This window comes from Bactrocera oleae, chromosome 6 (genome assembly GCF_042242935.1).
Source record: "Bactrocera oleae isolate idBacOlea1 chromosome 6, idBacOlea1, whole genome shotgun sequence".
Lineage (NCBI taxonomy): Eukaryota > Metazoa > Arthropoda > Insecta > Diptera > Tephritidae > Bactrocera > Bactrocera oleae.
In genome coordinates this window covers 73,326,452-73,349,395 of record NC_091540.1, presented here as the reverse complement: position 1 = coordinate 73,349,395, position 22,944 = coordinate 73,326,452, and the positions used below count along the sequence as shown (strand labels likewise).

The 22,944-nt window shown below is 39.0% G+C and overlaps 1 protein-coding gene across 1 annotated transcript in view; it reads right to left on the bottom strand.

The window, feature by feature from the left end:
• Window positions 1-16,830: 16,830 nt before the first annotated feature.
• Window positions 16,831-22,944, bottom strand: part of LOC106617579 (acid sphingomyelinase-like phosphodiesterase 3b) — a 129,907-nt gene continuing 123,793 nt past the window's right edge. Inside the window, exons 9-10 of the mRNA XM_036363973.2 lie at window positions 21,759-21,934; window positions 16,831-19,754 (exon numbers count right to left, since the gene is read on the bottom strand). Of these exons, the coding sequence (XP_036219866.2) occupies window positions 18,644-19,754; window positions 21,759-21,934 (1,287 nt within the window). The 3' untranslated portion in view covers window positions 16,831-18,643. The remainder of the gene's footprint in view (window positions 19,755-21,758; window positions 21,935-22,944) is intronic.

Here is a 22,944-nt window from a genome sequence, read left to right as displayed (position 1 = left end):
CGCGTCGATATCGATGCCCGGCCGCAGGAGGGTGGACCACAGTAAAACCACCAAAAAGCTATAAATAAACACGACGCGCAGATACTTGCGCACTGTAGCCAAGAAATCATGACCAAAAGCGATTAAATTGTGCTCCAAAAGCGGTTGCTGCGACATTTGTGCGTTGCTTCAGATGCCTGCGAATTTTATATTCACGATTCAAATATTAACCAAAGCTCCTTGCTCAAGCCGTCAGCAGAGTCCACTCCAAGATTATTGATTATATTCGGATGTTTATCGGCAGTAATTTTATTTTATTGAGTGCAAACCGTAAGCTAAAAAATATATTGTGCGAAGTAAAATAATAATAAATTGACACACTGCATGACTTGGGAGAAATTCAAACTGATTGCTTCAAATTCTCATATTCTGAAGTAAGTGCGTATACACTCTGCTCCTTAATCGATGTCTAGGCAAAACCTATCGACTTCGATCCGTACACGAAATTACTTCTGAAACAAATTGTGGTTGCTGTTCTTTTACCAAGATGGTCTAGCGATGGTTTTTGGCATTTCAAATTAATGCACTACAAAAACTTAGTGATAAGTATGTAATTCAGTTGCATCAAAATTTTACTGTTTTGAACCTTATCTTCTTAGCAAGTCTTTCTCGCTCTAAGAATTGTTTCTTTATGCGGAGTCTAACCAATTTATTTATTTGGAATTTCATTTCATGTATTAAAAATTTCCGACCGTGGACCAAATGCGTTAAAAATTAGTTATAAAGGAAGGTATATCAAAAGTTTTCAAGGCTTAGGCGTTCCCACGACGTGGATCTTCATACCCGAATTTTTATTCACACAATGATTGCCAACTTGACAGAATTACTCATAATTATTTGTGAATGGTGTCTTGCAGATAAAACAACAACAAAACCACATCCACTACTTCCATCGCCTCACTGCTATAAGCCTGCTTGAGTATTCACATGCTACAGTAACAATGAACGTAACCATTAAACAATATTATGCATAGGTATTATATATGCAGTTCGGCATATTTTTGCAAAGAGGACGATTTTTTATATGGGACCATCCATTCACTCTCACTGAAATTATCGCTCGCTAAAGCCTTTCGCCATGTTTCCACTCGTTACAACTTCTCGAATGGATTTTACACAAAAGTTTTATTACCGGCCCATGTCGATAATAAATCAAAATGCCTATTTCACATGCAGGAATGTAGGTCACAGTCTCTGCTCATTCTTCCACTACAATACGTCAGATATTCGCAATCCATTCGTACATCTGGGCGTGTGTGTGTATGAATTCATGCTTCTATGCTTGTACCCAAATGAATAATGTTATATTCACGAAATCCTTTGGATTGTTGGACGAATTTGCTTATGCCAGCGCAGATAACTGTGTTGTTCACGCTGCTTCTCGTTAATGAAAAAGTATGGCAGTGCATATTGACATACCCTGGTAATTGATATCGCTCTTAATGCCGATTATACTCGGTTGCTTTGGTATAGTTCTTATAAAGATTGGATTTTTACATTTTATTGCAGGCGCGCGTGACTATTAGGTTAGCCGGTTAGTTGATTTTAGAAGGCTGAAATCTCATTTATGGATTCTGCTGCTATCCTCTTGTGTGTAGCTACTTATTAGAGCTGCAAAACTATCGATAGTCGGACCACTTGATAGCTTCGATAGTTTAAAAAGTACTATCGATAGTTTTTCCCCTTGAAATCTTACTTTACTTTTGCTGGAATGAGAAGATCTTGGCTTTGTACAGTTCAATTTTATGAAATAAACTTTGGATTTATTTATAAAAGAAAACATGAGCAATAACGAAAAAATAAAAAACAAAAAATAAAGTTACATATACAATTTTTATGTCACTATACCTATAAACTACTCTGAGAGCTAAACTCGTCAGCTCAAAAGGTAAACTTTTTTATAGACTTACTCAATGTAATATGAATTTTAAAAAATATATACTTATTGTATAATACGATAATATTTTAAGTGCCATCATGTTATCCAAAATTAGAATTCACTTTTGATATTACTAGATTATATCAATATATCTATCTATATTAAGGGAAATTTGGCAATTTTATGCAAATTGTTTTTAAGTCTAGTTAAGGCATAAACCTTCGAGAGTCAAAATAAACTATCGATAGTGAGACGAAAATATAACTATCGATAGTCCCATCGATTGTTTTGCAGCTCTACTACTTGCGTATGTAGGCGGGTGCGTGTGTATAAGTGCTCGTTTGTATGTGTTAGGAAATTGCTCCACCTGCTGTGAGTGGATGAATACGAGTAATTCCTCATGCAATAGCCGACAGCCGGAAGTAATTACATGCTTGTGCATCCAACTTAGCGGGAGGCAGACTTACACGCACTCACATGCACACCTACATACAAACACACACACACACTTGTTAATGTTTGGCGCTCTTATTGCTCTCGCATTGTTGTTGCTGGTGTTGTTGAATGTCAGCATTGTAAGCGCGCTTCCGCTTCCGTCCAGCTGTCCAATCGGTATGAGACATTCAACCCACTCAACCTGCGTGAGCGCCAACAATAATAATTATGCCACAAAGAGCACAATGGGAAAAGCGCACATAATAAGCATGAACTATTAGAGGCCACCCGCACACATGCAAACACATGAACACACACACGTACACCAAATCTACCTACTAAACTCATTAGTGTCCTCTGCGACACCCGACAATTGTGCGCTTTTTACGTAGCTCGCCCTTGACGTCGTGCAACATTTGCCTTTCGTTTGGATTTTTTTGCATTCCCCATTTTTCCAGTAATTCTCATAATTAATCATAATCAAATACTTGACAAATCACATAACGGGTTTCTTCGTGATTTCTCTGCTGCCATTTTTATTTGAATTCTTATTCTTATTTTCCACTGGCTTTTGTTGTGCGCACATGCTTTGTTGTTGCTGACCATGACTTGTGCATTCCACTTGCAGCTGTCAATCGCCGAGTCAAAGGCAACAATTGTGCGAGGCTTTAGTAGCTTTCAGTTCTCATATATACATATGTTACTTTTCAATTACTTCGTGTTCCATAACGCTTTAATGTATGACTATTTAGCGCTTCAAGTATTTATTGTACGTGTAATGAAATATTTAACATTACAACATCTTGTCAAATTCCTTTAAATTATAGGCTTAAACCAAGCTTTCAGTAATTAAACACACGTATAATCAGGGAGCCGTAATTACATAGGCTTAGCATGCGCCGAGTTTCAAAGTATTTCATGCTTCGAACAAGTAGATAAAAACGAAATTTATCCGGGGAATATGTACGGTGTCTCGCCGTTACTCGTTTTTTATTTTTATACTTTTATGTTTGTTTTCAATTTAACAGCAGTGTTGTCGTGTTGCATGCCGCAAGGTGTCAATCAATAATTTCCAATTGTTCGGCGCTGTCAGGAATCATCACGTCAATGAAGTATGAAAAGCGGTGTAAGTGTAAAAGCAATAACAACAATTCATTTAAGCGCATTAAAATTGAGATTGGAAAAAGTTCCTGAAAAAGTTTTATCAAAAAGTTGCTGCATAATTAAAATTAGCAAAATGTTCCACTCTTGTAATATTTGTAGAAAGTTCAATATCATGAACTTCGCTCACTCATCCGGTCGCTTGTCATTCATTTTTCATTTCCGTTTTTCCGACGGCTAACTGCACGCTGTGAATTATTAATGTATTAAATGAAAAAAGAGCGTTTATCGCTAACGCAAAATCCATGTTGGCATAAGGGCGAGACACGCCGCCTATGACAGTAACACGTACCAATCGGCAACCCCCCTCCCACCAACTGACCAGACATACCTAAATGGATATTTGCGTGCAGTCTTATGAAGTTATTTGTGCAGCGGCGGAGCAGGTCGAATGGGTTACATGCTCTATTCAGGCAGTAAATACTCTTAATACAGGCTCATATAAGGATGAGGTGTTGGATTACTGAATGGTAATAGAGGTATGTCTCAAGCTACAAGAAGCTCCAATCGACATGTTCAGTAGGAACCGAAAGAACCTAACTTGAGTTCTGAAAGGAGCTGAGGCAAATGGTATAATGGGCTCTCATTCATTTACACACCGCTAAAGCTAGAACTTCTAAAATCATTACTTCGCTTTTGCTTGGCATAAGCATGTGGGTATATCTGTTTCTTTCAACCCTCTCTCGACAATCTTTCAGCCCGTTGTGCGGATAACCTTGCGTATATACAAATGTACTCAAATGTATTGGTGTCCTAGCCTTCTACCGGCGTTCTGTTTCATTCATTCCATCACGACGTCTAGCTCGTGATCGAAATATGTGCAATAGAACGTTTGACAAATAAACTCGCATATTTTCCGGAAATCATACTCTTTCAGCATTTAAGGACGGTTGTAATTCGGAATTGTTCTCGCAGTGTTTGTCCTCACAGGCATTGTTTTGAGAATTACCGGAATATGCTGGTGTGAACCTTCACATTACACCTTTGTGCAAATAATTGCATTTCAGGCGAAGGATTAATTACAAATTGGCATAATAAATAATTGAAAACTCTATCAAGCGACTTTAAAATAAACACATAGTTTTTACCTTTGCGGTCAGGCAGACCCGCGACAATGATTGCTTACATGTAATTACACCTGTGTGTAAGTACAGGCATGTTAGCCTATGTGTGTGTGTTGTTGCGCGATGCGTTTATGTGTTCGCTGTTGCAAATAATAGCGGTAAAATTTTATTTTCGCCGCAAGTGGAATTTATGGTACTTCATTACGATTTTAAATGACCATCTGGCGACCAGCAAATCGATGCGACCCACACCCACACACACGCACATAAATATGCAATAATAATCAGATGCAAGCGGTTGGTGTGTGTTGGTGTACACCCGCTGACCGCAGGACACCCGCACCTAAATGTGGTGGAGTGTAAGCCGATGCGTAAGTGAAAGCGCGAATCGCATACACAAGCTTTGGCTTGTAATTCTTTAAAATGCGAAGTTGGATGTGTGTGGGCGAGTTAGTGTGTGCGTGGTGATTACTGACGCTGAGGCATTGCAATATTTTCCAATTATATTTACTGCATATCATTTTTCGCAGCAATTCCACAAGCGACTATGAAGGGCTGACTGTTGTCGCTCCGAACGAGCGTTGGCAATAAAATTGCCAGCTGCAAGGCCTTGTCGTTGGCTGCCGGTGATGATGTTTTGCATATAAAATGTCACTTAGCATTACTGGCATATTTCACAGACTCCCACACATTCACATTTACACAGACACACACATAAAAAGGTGGCCATTGTCATAAGTTTCGTAAATTGACATTTGCAACTTTTTAGCGCATCAATTGTATGTGGCATGATGGACAACCCGGACAGGCCGGGCATCCGCCTCGGACTCAGACGACCTCGTTGCACCAACAGTGCATCTGCGCTTTGCCAAAGCAATAACAATACGCCAGCAATGAGTCCCTTGGCCAGCGCGTCAAAACAATCAATTGCCCCTAGCACTGCCCCACGCCTGAACGGACGAGCAAGGTGGCCAGTTTGGCTTTTGTAGCTTTCACGGCCCGGCATATTGTGTCAATTGCGACAATTTCATTTTACAACCCGGTGCCCAGTAATTATATGGCCACCACTTGTCGGCTGTGTACCACAGAGAAGAGCAGGCTTACCAAATCTCCAACTAACTGCATAAATATGACCTGACACCCATCAAGTACTCCCACTCGAATTCGATGTAACATAATCAGCAATGTTTGAGCTCACCAGATGCTCAAGAGCGGACACAGTGGTGTATAGTGAGGCTTCCACTGAAACAACTTTAGTCGCGGTACCGAGTGGTTCTAAAAATCTATCGGGCATGGCACACTTTTCATTATGGTCAGTTACGAAAAATCCAATGATCCGCCTTGGTTTATATAATATACTTGAATATTATGTCCGCGATAATATTTTAAGAATGGCGCTCAACATAACACACTGTGCATTCATTTGCCCTCCGCTTAATTATTTACTTACATGTGTTCCTGTGTGTAGTAGCCGTTGCGGGCCGCACCACACTCGACGCCCTGTCTGATCGCTGCCGATGCAATAAAGTGAACTCAGTTTAACTTGTAATTTGCGCAGATGGAAATTTGCGAACGTTTCACTATCGGTCGGCTATGTGAAGTTCGACGGCATATTGGCACAGCCAGCAATATTGTGCAGAATTGGTTGGCGTAAATCCTTAGTTGGAGAGTCCTTGCAATCGCTTGCCCGTGTTGTTTACCGGTGCTTACGATGCACCAGAGAAATTGATTCGGCCTTTGAACCACCTGCATTGGCACACAGATATTTAACTACCTAACTATTTATGTGCACCATTGCACAAGTGTGCGCACCCATACCCGTAGAGGCATATATGTACATACATATGTATTCGAATAATGAAATTTGGAATTGCGGGGTTTAAACATATTATGTGTTGTATTTGCCCATTGCATCGCAGGATAAGGTTGTAGATAATAGTATTACTAATACGATTCCTGTATATATGTCAAATGAGATTAGAGTGCAATTAAAGTGCTAGTGATATCTAAATGAAGTAGAATGTATTTGATGCAATTATCTATAGGGTGGTTCATATGGTGAGTTCTTTTATAAAAAAGAGACGCTATTTCATGGATATTTGAGCTGACTTTGCAGTGGATCAGCCCGATAACCCGGTCTTACACGATATCTGTGAAGGTTCCTGGCTCCATCGCCCATCGGCAATTGTTTGCTCCAATAGCATTTGCCTCAAACACTCTGATTGCACCAAAAGGCAGTTTGAATTTGGTAAATTGATGAGTGATAACACGATTACTCAAGGGGTTATACTGATCGGTTCACTTCAATCTACTGAAGCCAAAGATCTCTGCGTTGAATAATTTTTCACAGGAAGGCTTGTCGAGTTGAGGAAATCGCTAAGAAAGTTTTTTCAAACATCAGTAATTTGTGTGTGTGTATAAAAAAGTTAGCACTCTACGTTTCTATCTCCCTAGTCTAAAAGTGTTTTAGAATTTCTCCAAGCTTCCAGATAATTTTGTGTGCGGTTTATTAATGTTATATTAGCTGACTGTACTCGGTACCTCTTCACATTGGTTTCGCTCTGCAGAGGTTGCCAGCTCTACCATTGTGGCATTTACTTTAGCTTCTTCAAACAAAACTTAAATGCAATCTTCGCAAGTATTCGGAGCAAATGCGAGGTGTTACTAAAATAACTTTCGAGGAATTTTTATGCGGTGCTCTTAGTGTTGATGTTGATGTAGATGTGTGTGTTTCACCTATTTAGTGCTTATTGTTATTATAAAGTAAACATCTATAAACATATGCACGTATGTATGTGTGCGTGTGGCATACAATGAGTTGAGGTGCAACGCAGGAATGACAAATTGTAAACAATCGCTGCTGTGTTTTTCATTTCACCGCTGTTTCGTACATATGTTTGTGTATGTGTTTTAGCTGCAAGTACAAATGTAAAAGGAGGAGAAAGGTAAGAGGAAGTGTATGCCGATTCCAAGTATGCGAAGAGAGGTCTTTACTTCTATTTGCTGGCGGGAGTATGTGGGGAAACCAATAGGACTCTCAAGGGTATCGCCCCTGACAGATATTATATTCTGGCGAAAAACACAATTTTAAGAATCTCCAAACTAGAAAAATTCGTTCTTCGTTCTAAGCTGCAATTATATTTTCTGATATGCCCTAACATTCGAGTGCGATTACAATACGCGGTTTGCTATATCTTCGCTTTCTGACCAGGCGGAAAAATAGAAGGATAATACCACTAGAATTTTCCTGAAGGGTCCGCGCTTTTGTACCTCTGAATTTGCCATGTCCCGATGGAGTGTGAGCGCGAACTGCTAAACTTCAGCGGTGTTGAATGTGAAAATTTCGTTGAGGCACGTCGGGTTTCCCTGACATGCACGCATAGGTGAGACATTGCCAGACAAAGACAACGGAAACTTTTGGCGGAAATGCCATTTCAACTTGAGTAAATAAGTGTGCAAGTACGCGCTCTAATGGGTAGGGTTGCGCAAATAACGTGTCGTATAATGACTTTACAAAATTTTGTGGCACACATTAACATGTGCTACAAAATCAAATACAACTTCACAAGTCCATTTACAACTGCAGATATGCCCTACAATGCCCTTACACGTCTGTGAATATTGGACTTGCATAGATATGCAGGTGTGTAAGTGTGGATAAAAAGCTGGGACCCTTTGTATATGAATACTCGAATAAGCATTTTCGCAAATTAAATATTCACTTGGCTTAACTCATTTCAATTGAGTCTACCTATGTGTGTATTTGCCAGCTTCCCGGTATATGTGTGGGGTACTTGCTGAAATTTTCAGCGTCTCAAATTTCTCAGTGACACTTCTATTTGATTTTATATTTCACCAGACACTTCGGGCTTCGGAATGTACTCAAGACTCACTTGATGAGTTCTAAGAATTTTGAGCTTCCATTTTGTACGCAAGAAATCTCATTATAGAAATGTGCGTTCAATAAAAGTTGCAGTATTGACATTTCACCAAATAAAAATCCGCCTAAAAGTGAAGAATGATGTTCAATTCCGAGTTGAAACTTCAACACATTTTTTTAAAACATAATTCTTTTTGTAGTCAGACATCTTCCTATCTGTGTAATGGTTTCAATACCGAATGCAAAACGGTACATTCTTGCGGATCAACAACTTACTTATTGACTAAAGCTTAACCTTGCGACGGCGGTATTTTATACAAACTTTGAAGAACAAAGGGCGCAATCTTTGTTTGGACTAGAAGAACAAGTAGAATTGGCTCAGAAAGAAACTCTGTCGTTATAGTAATCTCTGTTCAGTTGATGCAAACGTATTCATAAGTTAAGTCGAACTAAACTGCTGGTTGCAAAAAAGTTAAAGGTGTTTTTTAGAGATATATAAGAAACTTAAGGTATGCCTGTCATATGTTCAGTATAGTTCGGCAAACTACCAAACAAAGACTTACCCTGAAACATGGTTCATAGTGGTAGAAATTTAATTTCAAAACTCTCTCTTTACGTGGCAAACATAAGTAGACATTTTCGATGACATGACATAATTTATAAAGCGAAGAACAATACACTTCTAGGTTCCCTTTCATCCAGAAAAAGTTTCCGTGTGATTAGCAAGCCGAAAGCAACAACTGAAATCGGAGCCAACATGGTGAGCGCTCAGTTACAGTTTAGACGTTGCAAGTAATCTTAATGACCGAATTCAAAAAATTCGGCATTTCATTAATTTATTTAAAAAAAACTTGCTATATATTCCTTTAGTTGCAGATTAGTACCCACTAATTAATACATATGAATGAATATGTGTATATGAGAACACTTGGTTTGAGGCGGCTTTATAAAGAAATCCAAAGAGCACATATATATTATATAATACGCTTGCTTTATGAAAGAGAAGCAAATGCGTCTTTGTGGTTAAGGAAGTGAGTGAAAAGGCAAAAACTAATGGAAATTTGCAAAGCTGAAAAATAAACCGGTAATAAGGAGAGAGAAAGAAACCCCAAAACTAAGCATCTGTATAAAGAAAAAAACATTTTCAAAGAAAAGAACTTTTTGATTTTTTGTTGTTGTTTAGCTACAACACAGCGCCCATAACTAGGTGGTTAGCTGCGTTAATTAAGTTCTTAAGTGCAATAAGCCGATTCTCGTAATTCACTCATACCATGCACATGCCAACATACAAACGCACAACTCATTGAAGGCATGCGTGAAGATGTGTTTCAGAGCGTTGTTTGTGAAGCCTCTTAAATGCAGTGAACATAAAGAGAAAGTGCAAATTGCTTTGAATATATTTCAGTATTGTAATACACACATTGTGCACATATGAATACATACATACGTTTGCAGATAAGTGAAATGCCTTGAAATACAGTTGCATGAGCAGGCTGAGGATAAAGGATTAAGAGGAATAGTGAGTGGACCGAACCCCCTGCAATAAAACTCCAACTTAAAAATAATAGCTAAAATCCTTGGCGAAATAGGGACTATCTCGGAATCTGGATAACTGCATGAGATAAATAAACGAGGTATGCAAAGGAGGTAAGGAAAGATTGCAATTACAAAGGTGGAAATGAAGTTTTCTTTTACATCAAATGACTATTTAAGTAATTTAATTTAGTTCGAAGTACTTCTTTAGCAATATATCAAAGTAGCTAAAGTCGGCTTGAGTTTCTAGATTCGATCTTGTTTACTAACTGAATTGCTTAAAATTCAGAATCTGAAAATTAAAATAGTTTTCTTTCCTCGAAATCTAAATCAATGCACCTGCGCTGGCTTATCTCGACTCAACCCAATTTAATGTGCTATGTCATAAAAATACTAAACATTTTCATAACTAATTTTGGTTGGCATTGATTGTAGCAAACGAAGTCACACCTCTCACCGTCAAATGCGACAATGCCGCAACAAAAGCCGACGAGATAAGTACACACACCTATTGGTGGGAGGAGAATTTCATCACATTAAAACTGAAAACTACTTCAGTGTGCCAGTGAGATCCAAAAGAGAAATTAAATTAAATTGCAACAAGAATGGAAAAAGTTGGAGCGAATTAATTGCACCGGCACCATAGGGAGCGTTAATTGCGGCGAAACGTTTTTCGCGAAACTTAATTTGTTTGCTTCGCTTTCTTTTCTCCTTCTGTTACGCCGTCTTCAAACACACCTGCTTGCTGAGTATCCATCAGATCATGATGGGCCTACGACGGCAGGTGTGCATGCGGGTATTTTCCTTTAGCCACTCGGCTGAGTTGCCGCTACCTCAACACAAGCGAAACGAAACCAATTCAGAGACAATGCGAGAAATGCCAAACTCATTAAGTATTGAGTTAACAAAAAACAGCTGAGTGCGGTCGTCATCGTCATCGTGGCAAAATTTGTTTTTGGCTTAACTAATAAATGACACTGGAGATCGCGAGAGCCACCAGGAAGACAGACGGATGAGCATAATGTAAAATACTTGTATGTGTAGCGCTCGCTCGAAAGCGGGGTGCGCGGTCTCGACAATCGCACGAGCACGCTAACAAACCAACAAACAAGTTAAACAACACCAGCAACAACAAGGTGACAACAAAAATGCCAACTAATAAAAGTAGCAGTCATGAAGAAATTAATTAGTTTGTTAAGCAGCACAGCAAACGCAGAGCGGCTTCCGCCATCGCCATGGACGTGCTACGCCTGACGCTGGGGCTGCGGCTGTGGCTGTGCAAAACTTTCATGCTGCACGGCTAGAAGGAATTGCATTTTGTCTTTGCCGTCGCGCCTAGGTGTGGTGTATCAAATGGAAATTAAAATGAAGCGGCGCAAAGGCGGCAAACATTTTAATTATGCACATTTTTCAAAATAATGCACTTTGTCAAGTAAAACTTTACTAGTGACAATAACTGAGCGCAATCGGGCAATTTGTTGCACGCGAACCTTGGGAGCGATTTTGCAGACACCCACCACATGCAAATCGGTCGGAGCGATTCTGTGATTTGCAAGTATTTGAGATCTGTGGAGTTCCACAGCACTTTTTCAAGGTAGCTTACAGGTGTAAAGACATAAATTGGGTGAGCTTTCCGAAATTATTCGAAGTTTCTCGATTTCATAGACGAGCTTAGAGATGCAACGATGAGGAACTGTGTTAGCTTAATTGGAGAAATGTTTTTTTTTTTTCAAACTGCTTATATATAATGTTTGCAGCTCTTGCATTCACGAGGAATATCTTCGTTGGAATATATAAGTAGGAGTGTGTGCGCTGCAATAAATATTTAATAACTTACGTTTTTATGTGGCGCATTTATTGGTAATTAATTTTGTTGGATTTATTGCCGTTGGCAAATAAAAGGTCTTTGCTAGCTGTCAATTAAGCAATTCGCTTTCACTCGCACCGCTATTCCAATTTACCGATTTTATGTGTCAAATATTTTCAATTAAAAGCTTTTTATGCAAGTTTTTCGTAAAGGTTTAGTGTGGCTCTGAATGTGAAGTAACTGTTTCACCAGTAATGGCTTTCGCTTTTATATTTTAATTAAAGAATAACCTTCCTTTGTTTGTCATTTCATTGCAATTTCGATTTCAATTAAGCAATGGCATAAACATAAAATAAACTTATGTGTATTATATAATACCTATATGCATGTGTATATTATATACCATATATGTATGAGGTTGTTTTATTGGTGAATATAACTCCTATTTCAAATATAACCTTAAATAGTAATGAACTGGCAAATACCTTGACTTTAATATTTTGAAAACTTTATAATTTTTCACCACTCTTCCAAAATAATGTCCGTTATCTCGCCAATAATGAACCGAATCCCAATTTCCGACTACTTTTTGAAGACAACGCGCATTAGTAGCTTAATTCCAAGGGTAGAGCTTCCTTAATGCTGAAGAAAAGTCTTCGTGACAATCCAACTATAAATGTAGTTTTTAAGGCTAAAACTTCTAGTCTGATTCTGATTCTATCGGAATCTGTTGCTTTGTATGGTCAAGCACCTACGAATTGCTAAATCGTTCTTAAATATCAGGAAATCTAAAAGTCTTCTGAACGAACGAACAATAGGCGGGCGAAAATCTGTGTAAGACTTTTCTCAGTGTGAAATTTGGTTGAAAAGTATGTATATAAAGTCACCTGGGTTCAACGAACGTTAGCATGCATAACACTTACACAATCGAGGTCCGTTTGAGAACCGTTTTTAACGCACAACATTGCCGTTTTTCTACGTTTCAGCTTAACTAGACATACTCCACGGTGCTTGAGTGCTGGTGGAATGTTGTATATTGTGATCCATTTGCGCTTTGTATCGCTTTCGCCTCCGCGAGGTTTCTACCGCGCCCTAAATATTTATTTTACCTCATCACATGCACTCACTTTCTTCGCTATTGTTGCTACATAAGTACTTGAGCACATGTACATAAGTAGTCATGTGATTGGCGAACGGTGAAAATTGGCTGCCATGCAACTACTTTACATGCACTTTCTAATCTCAAATAACTTTGAACAAAGAAGGCGAACAACGCACGCAGGTACTCAAGAGTTGGAGCTGAATCCGGAAGGCCGCGGTGTGGCCAAGTTACTTTTTGTTTGTGTTTCAGCTTAGTGAAACACCTGCAGAAACTTATTTAAAACTGTGGAGGCCAGAAGTATTCGACGGTTCACAGCTACTGCAAAGGTTTCGTCACAGGTTCCTCATTACTCTCTGGTATCAGCTCATTATTATAGACATTAAACAGGGCATTTTTCAGTTTTTTATTAAAGAGTTAATGTACCCAGAATAATAATTAAAGTATTTCACTTCTACATTCCTCTTGTCCTTCCATATAATGCTGTTTCATTGATTCATCGATTTTCGAACAGAATGTCGTCCTTTCTCCTTGCGCAATTCGTGTGTCGCCTTTTGTTGCACATTCGCATTTAATTAAGGTCTGTCCTACACTTGTGTGGAGACCTCTCCTGCGATAAACGCTCAAAAATGAATTTTCAGAAATGCAGTTAACATGCTGTCCTCGGCTTGTTGGTGCAGTATTACCTCATATGTGCACACATTTGGATATATACGCAATTATAAGAATATCTGACATGAATGGCAAATGAATTTCTCAATTATTATATTTTTCGAAGAGTAATCGGACCCTTGCGCACACACAACGACCAATCCCATGGATAACCCGCATTTGAGGGAACAAAGTGGGTAGTTAATATTGGGACTGAAGGGCAGAGCATATTACAATAACAGCAGTGTAGGCAAGAGCTCCATACAACTCGTTATGTATACCCGTGTTAGCGGCAAAGGAAACCCTATTAAAATCGTTCGTCGTTAGGTGCAGTGTCTTGTCTGAACACCAAAAAGAGAATATCGTAAATATACACAGCATCGGCTGTATTGAATACTCGCTGTAGCTCTTCTTTCTCACTTAATTCCTTAGTTTCATGTGTATGGAAATCGCTTTATGTTATATCTATTTAATTTGAAAAATGCCTCGATGCGACATTATATCCACGTGCTTTTACAAGTCTCCAAATATTTATATATGGAAGGCGATATTGTGGGGGCACTTGTCAAAAGGGAGTGTTTACTTCCTGTAGACAATGTCGAAAAATTGAATTTGTTTAGCCAAGCAGTACCGTATTGACACTTTATTGTAATGAGAGCACCACAGCCACGTTTATTTGCAGTCTAATGTTTGCGCAAAAAGCCCGGGCACTAATAAGATTTGCATTTACATGAAACCAGCAACACACCTTTAATTACTTTCCAGCTTTTTGTAGTAAAACACAAATTTCCATCGTTGGAGTTCGTTTCCATTCCCACTTCTATGTAGAATGTGCAACTGTGCAGAGTCGACATGCTGTGGCAGTGTGCAGTGGCAAGGCTGGGCTTCGCCTATTGCAGTTGCCGCCCATTAATATCGCACCAACACATTGGTGCCGACACCTAAACAAACAGCAGACTACAAATCATCGAATGCGAATGACATGCGGCACCGGGCCCGACGTCAGCACAAAAAAGGGAACGACAATGACATCTGCATTAATAATTGCGGCAACAACGGTGTTGAAGTAGCAATGAAATTTTATGCGATACATTAATACAACAACAACAATATTTGCAACTACAGAGTGTTAACAAACGGGAGCAGACATGGCTTGGCATAATAATAAGCTTGGACATAAGGTGACCCTTTCGGCTCAATCTGAATAGCATGTGTCCATGGTGATGCCACAACCGAACCTGCTCGCATGACCGTACGTAGTCGGCATATGAATTTAAATGTAGAAACTACGAGGTGCATATCTGTGATTACATGACACCATAACTTATGTGACATTAACAGGCTTTTTTAGAGTAGATTTAACTCGTTTGTCGAGACAAATTGAATATATGTATATGTTTGAAACAGATTTTTATAAAGTTGGCTGGCTTTTGAAAATCGTTCGAAACAATTTTAAAAAGTCGTTCAAAACTTTTTTGGTCCCTTGTTGAGTCCCAAAATGAGTACATACATATTTGAGATGTCCCGAAAATTGGACGCGACCGGTTCCATGGACGCATTGCATTGCGCTAGAAACAATCAGGAAACCGAGTTTTGTGGAAATATACCATAAGCGACAAGAGTCAGTGAAATCTTAATAGCCAGATGTATTTACTCGCATTGCAAACTAATTAAAACGATACAAATGTCAGAAATGTTGAAAGGCTGCATGTATTTGCACAATCCCGCGGCTCGCCCAAATCCCGGAAACCAAAAACCAAACCGCAGATTATAGCTGTCGTGCGAATGTAAAAAGCTTCCACTAATGCCGTCGACCGCCCAATGCAGCGCCAACTATTTAACCGACATGCGACATCGAATACAGGTCAATGCAATGCCAACTCACCAAAACATGCACACACAAATGCGCACAATAGTTTAATGTCATATTACACATTCGGACAAAAACAAAAGCAAAGGAAAAACTGTGGACAATGGGGTGTATTTTGGAGGTAAGAATCTAGCGGTCTAGAGCGGTTGCTGTCAAACCAGGCTTCAGAGAAGACACATCTTTTTGACATTTACTTTAATTTTATTTTGACTATGAGTTACACCGGAGCAGCGTTTCAAAAGCTATTGGGACAGAGTTTTGCATGTGTATGTGAATAAGCTCAATGGCTTTATGTAAAGTCCGTACATTCATGGAGAGAGTTTTCAGGCTATTTCGTTTGCAACAACCGTTTTTTTGTATTTGCATGGCGAAGACCTTGCCGTTGTTTGTGGGCATTCCCACTGGCAAGATCAATCGTCTAAATGCTAACGGCTTCAGCAATATATTGCAAATAGTTGTACATAGTATCCAAGTTTCGTTAAGACCAATTATTGGTGGCCGACCAATGGATCACCTAGGCCATGTGATTTCAATCCGCCAGGCAAAATTTTGTGGAAGTACACCCAGTCCATGGTCTATGTTGGTTATCGAGTCACAAAAGTGTAAGAGGAAAATTGGAGAAAGCCCCAAATTTTACTCAAACACTCAATGCCGTGAAATTTCCCAACTACTAAAGTTAAAATGAAAAACATATATTTGAAAGAATGGTTCTCTATATCTGAATAAAACACCCTTTATATATATGAATGAGTTTGCTGCAATGGACATATACAGTATACATTTATTGTTTTCAAGGTGTGGGCTCCTACACAAAAACAAATGCAAATGAAAAGCATAGTAAATTCAATACACCTTTCTAATGGTAAGCGCGCACTCACCCCCCAGCCACACCTATACACAACGAATAAGAGTAACAAAGGCGCGTGGGTGTTGATTTTCTCATTGCTATGTCCGGCTGAAAATGTTGCTGGCTTCATTATTAATGCAAATACGTTGCAGCACACAACCAGGTTTGTGTTGTTCGTATATAACGCCGGTTTGATGACAACACCAGTCGAATGAGTTTCATTATTGAAATTCTTACCTGTTACCAATATTCCAACTCTTGATTGATAAAATCTTCTTTGAAATTATAAAATTGCCATCTCCCTTTTGCTGTCATTTCGCACGGCGTCGAAGTTGGGGCGAGTCTAGCTCGATGAATACATCGGGTTTTTGTATATTGGGTGCAAGGTTTAAATTTGTTGTGAAGAACAGTGAGGACCTTTATCGTGGTTTAGTGCCTGCTGAGGGCTTTAAATCTTTAACAACAGGCAGTGCAGTAGCGTCGGTAACCCTATTTACTTACCCATTATTTGCAGTTAACCTTTTGTGTTTCGGGCGAATTAAATCAGAAACGAAAAACCAAACACTTTTGTACGCTTTTGAGACAAATAGTATTTATTTATATAATTTTTTATAATAATTTATTTATGAATGCTTAATTACCTTTTCATTATACATGTGTTTGTTTGTTTATTTATTTATTTATTATTTTTTGCTTTTGTTTTTGTTTTTGTTGAAGTTCAATAAACGCACTCAGGTCAGCACTAAAGTCAAACAGTAATCGGCATTTGCAGTTGCATTATTTATTCCTCACCCATATGTATGTATGTACATAAAATACATTGATGCTTATACTCGTATGTGTATACGCACTTATGTGTAACTGCCTAAACACATATACTTGTATTTATGTATTTTGTTTTATTTATTTTTTAATATTTACATTTCCTTTTTGTCTTTAGCTATTGTTGTTATTGTTGTGAAAATTGCCCATGATGAAATGATTATTCAAATACAAATATCCACATATGACTCATTACACCTCTAATGATAATAATTGAAAGTGATGAAAAAGAAGTGTTGTTGTTTTAGCTATTGCTTTTAATTACATACAGTACTATTTACACAGTTCGTGTTTTTTTGTTTTTTTTTTGCTTTATTGCACATTTGAAATTTGTTTTTTATATGAAATAGATTTAGGTCGTTTGGTTTATACATACATACTATACATGTGTATACAATACATAACGCATGCAAAACATTTATTTATCTATAATATATATATACATACATTTATATTTATATATATATACTCGTATGCGTGTAGTCACACAACTAGACACTTATGAACATATCTATGGAGAATTGCCTCGGTACTTAATACAGTACTCATAACGGTATTCGTCGCTCGCTATTACACTGGCGAAATTATTTTCCTATGTGTTTGTTTTTATTGTATTTAAATATAAGCTTTATTCTAGTAACTAGCCTAATCATATCACTAATTCAATTTCGTTCAAACCGCTGACTTCTAGCATATCAACACACTGTCAGTAGTCATAGAGCACCCTACTCTCCGCGCGGCCATTCACACACACTCGCAAATATTAGATGAAGCTCTAGCTTTTACTTAGCTTGATATACACGTAACTATACTCTCTTTTTCCTCTTATATTTAAACGGTTTATTTTGAAAACAACACACCTACTTAAATAATTGAAGCCTTACTCTGACTTAAATTCAGCTGTATTACATTAATAACGGTGCATTAGGATTTGCGCGAGTTTCCAAAATCAAACAAAGTACTTGGGTTCACGATGGAGGCATTCTTAAAAACCCTGTATTGGTTGGAAGCGGTTGTGCAATAGAGTGATTTACAAGGAAAGCTTTGGCCAAACTATAAAATACTTTAAGAGAATTGTGTTGGCAACTCTGGAATTAAGTATGTGAAGTAAGCATCCACGAATGAAAGCTTTAACGACCTTCAACAATATTGTGGAGATTTTCAGCGCCTTGAGAGAGACTAGTTAGAAATGTAGCTTCCAACTTTCACTTCGCTTGATTTGTAATAGAATCAGCAAATGACTCCAAGAAGGTCTAAATGATCTCTGCTAGAATATTAGAACATATAGGCGATTCAGCTTTCTTCGGTTAGTCTCAAGCTGGAATTATTTTTCTGCAGAATTTAATTACTTTTTAATTCAGCACAGCCTTATTATTACAGAAACAACAGCTTATATATTTTGCGGGTTTTCATGAACTCAGAAGATCGAGCATTATATTAACTTTTCCACTCATCCATCCATCTGCCTCACACGCGTTTCTGAATATCATTTGTTGCAATAATAAACACTAAATTTCGGTAAAAAAAGCTAAGCTATGAAGCAATACTGGATGTTACTAATGTGAAGCGGGACTCTGGCTCGATCGCCGGTGTGTTTGTTGGTGCCTAAAGTGATTGCAGTACGAAGCAGAGAGCAGCATTTCAGTGGGTGCGTTTGCGTTATGAAGTTTATTGGGTATGTTGGCGGTGGTAGCGGTGCACAGAGCACCTGGTAGTTCACGAAGCCCGCTGCTTTGAGGCCTCACGCAGCTTATTATGAAGAAAAATATACAAAGAAATTGCCGCTCCAGACTTAGTGACCTGTAATTGACGGTGTTGCATTGTGGCAATCGCTGTTGCACGGTTGAAATTGGAATTATTGCATGACGGGCATTGTTATTGTCAGTAGCATTTTCTTGCGCCACGGCATGCCACAGTTGCCACAGTGTTGCATTGTTATCAACAGCATTGGTTCTCATGTCGCTGGTTGCCACAATGGTAATATTAAACCGACAGTAGCAAGCGCCGTTGCAGTAGAGTGTTGCTGGCTGTTGCAATGGCAACCTTCCGTGGCCCTCCCGCAGCCGCATGCTACCAGCCCTTAGTTGCAACATTGTCCGTTGCATGTAAAAATTTTCCATTTTATTTGTAGCCATTCTCGCACTCAGTTGGCCTTGCTTCGGCGGCGGTGGAAAAGTCCTCGTGCCTCGGTAGTTGCGCTCCAACGCATATTGCAGCATCAACAATATCCCAAGCAGCAAGGCAAATGCTGCCATTCTCCCGTTTAATAACATCGCTGATATTGCGGTCCGGTATTTGGAAGCTGTAGTCATGACCAGCGCCAACGCTGCAAATTCAATTTGTCGCTTTTTCTTTTCAACAAAAGGCTGCTGCTGTTGCTGCTTTTGTTGCTGTTGCACTCTCATGCGTGCAATGAGTTTCGGCAGTAGCGCAGCAGTCTGGCGACAACAGGATGCCAGCAATGCGCACATCAGCACTAAAACTGGGCAAGCGCCGGCGAGCGCCGTATGCGCAGCGGGAGCGTGCGAACGCAACGCACTCTGCTCCTTCTCCAGACATTGGCGAAACTCTTTGTAGTCCACACGCGTTATGGCGCAATAATGGTTCAACATGCAAACGCCCTCGCAGGAATCCGTCTGATAGCGGACGGTGTTGGCGCGGGAATATCTGGCAGGCAAATAGGAAGAAAAGAGAAGAGAGGTAAGTGTGCGATACTTTGTGGGTCAAAACGAAAATTGTTTAATTATTTTAAAGTGAAGAATCAAAATTAATAGAGAACAGACGAAAACGAAAGTTTTTTTCTTTGTTTCATGAGTTAAATAAATTTAATTTCGTAAACAGTTGTAGAATAAAATGAGATCAAATATAATGCGAATTTGAGAATAATTAAAAAAATGTTGATTGTTATAGATTGAATTCTTTTTGTAGCCTGAATATTTTAATGGAACTATTATAATCGGGAGAAAATAATTGTAAAAGATCTGGTGTGCCACAGACAGCTGTTGACTGTTCATATATCAATAAATATTTTCCCGCATTTTGGGGGAAAAAAATAAAAATAATAATAAACAAATATTTCTGTGAACACTTTAAATGCTTTACACAGTGCTCTGCTGGAGACCGGTAAGGAAGGCCTTTGTTTGTGTAAACAAGTTACGTAAAAATATTTACTCATACTTATACTACGGTGCGTTTAACTGATGGCCACAGGGCATAATCCAACAACGACGAAGAGTTCGGCAAATATGTGACCAACTTTCCACCCATCCGTGCATTGGAATAATCATATGCCGAAAGGCATGCACTCCCACATACTTACTCAGCTCCATCTTCAATGTTTGTGTAGGAAGCACTTCGTAGTGATAAGAAATCAACATACAAATATAATATGCATAAATTTGCATAAAAACAATCAAGACAATCAACATGGACCCAACAACAGCAATGTAAAGGCAAATAAACAAACAAGTCTATCAACATTTTGCAACATTCACAGGTACTCACACACCCACACACCCGCACTTACTCACATACACGTGTACACTTGCATAGGTAAAGAAAAGTGTCCATTCCACCTCACATGCTATGCATGGATGGCGCGTGCATCTGTGTGAGTGCACTTTGCAGGGAGGCGAAACGTCAACGACATGTCGAGCCGAGCAGCCACTGAAAATCTACGCTAATAGCGCTACGGTCGCTTAGTTGCTTTGCAGCAACAATGCCACATCGTCAATCGCTCGCCAAAGGCGAAACAACAATCGCACCGAGAAGTGCAAAAGTGGAAAGTGCGGAAAGAGTGGAAGGCGTGGAAGGTGCGGAAGGGCATGGGGTAGTGGCGTTACAGCGGATGACAGCAATGAAACGCATAAACAAAGGCTGAGGTAAACGCAATTTTTTTTGCTTTTTTATACAGTCAATTGGCTTTTTGGGTTCGCGTGTGCCGGCAACCCCCTCCGCTTTCACCTGCTTGAGCGAATGGAAAATTGGTGCTTGGAAAATGGGCTCTTGTTATGAGCTATTACGATTGACTTGTTGTTGTTATGCCTGCAGCAAAATACATCAAAACAATACCTCTTTGTTAGATGTATACAAAAACAATAACAAACTGGCTTTTATATGAAACAAGCGAATGCGCAACCGAAGTCGAATTGATTGGACGGAGTGGGGGTTTTACAGTGGACAAACAACAACGGGAGAAATTCCGTGGGTGCTTGATAGTAGATGCTGAAGTTATACCATAATTAAATATGACAGGAACTGGTCAATTTAACTGGTGCCGTGATCGGAACTGAAAGGTTTAGTTTTTTAGACAGTATACAAAAGTAAATTAGTGGTACACAGCTCTTGGAGAGAGTCAAGAACGCATAGAAAACTATATTCGACGATACAATTAAAACATGAGGAAAATGCTGTTAGAAATTCGTAACAGTGGAAATCGGGATTTTGTCAAAGGCTCTTAGTTCTTCTTAAGGGTTTACCTAATTGATATTATTTTGGTTAGTGGCTCTTAAAATGGCACAAATTACATGCCCAAAGCTGGGTTTGCCGAATCTGCACATGTTAGGTTTTATAGAATTTATAGTAAAAGAAAAATATGATACATTACAAACAAAACTTAAAAAAATTTAACTTAAAAAGAATGTTAAAGTATTTCCCCATTCTTATTCTTACTTGCCAAACCAGGTGCCGTCGCCGCTTGTAAAGCGATCCACAAAATTGTGCAAAGAAATCGCCGATATATCACTGAGCGCGTAGTAATGGGTGAGGTTGTACTCCGGAAGCCAGTTGGGCTCGCCCACCTGATTCGCCAATTGCAAGTCCATGAAGTACTGCGTGTAGTCCAGAACCTGTAATTATGCATGCAAGTCATGCAAAAAATAGGTTAGAAAATTGTGCTTAAAAATAAAGTAGAAATGTGAAAGCAGTTTAGTTTTCTTTGGGCTTGGTTAGCCCAATTACTAACACATTCACATATGCGAGTGTACCATACATATTTAGCTGTATCGGAAAGTAAAAAGAAAGGCGAGTTATAGAAATTATTTTGGGTCAATACTAGCTTTAACATAATTCTCTGAAAATATCAAACAAATATCGCTAGAACCAAATTTGAAGTACTTCCATTTGAACTGAACCAAAGCGCTCATCCGCTATGAGCAAAATTAATCGAAGCCTTGGAAGTGCAATAGATCTGCATGTTTCAGAGAGATTATTACGTCTCGACTGTCAGAACCTTTAAAATTGTTCATAGAGTTCCTCGAAATGTGATCGAAATAAACCCAAACTCTATTGGAAGAGTTGCATTAGGGTGACTTATTTAAGAGCGACAACAAAACCTTTGTCAAATAAAACGACTTAAATTTATAATAAAAGAGGCTCGACTATTTTTTGCCTTTCCATAAAGCATTTACGGAATTTTCCAGAACTAACCCACCCTAATTCATAAAGTCGTGTGCCGTTGTGTTTGCCGGCATAGCTGCATGCATTGCGAAATTGTCTATCATAAAAACGGCAACGGCGCACTCGAGTACAAACGTAGTTGCCATAGCGATGGAACGGAGTGCGTGTTAAAATGTGCATAACTTTGCCAGCGCTTGCAAGTGGCATAAATTTGTAACGCGTTGAATAAATGGTAAGAGAGTTCTTGTGAACGCGAACAGAATGGCGCAGCTCGTGTAGTCATTTGCATACGAATATGTAGACCAAACGTATAAATGTATGCATAGGCAGCTTGTAAAGCAATGCAAGCGCCATTCGCTGGCGGATGTATGCCCGAATGGAGGAAAGTTTGCAACTGTATAAATTAAATTTGTAGCACACTTCGTTACAAGCCGAACCCAGGCGAACACTAAGAAAAAAC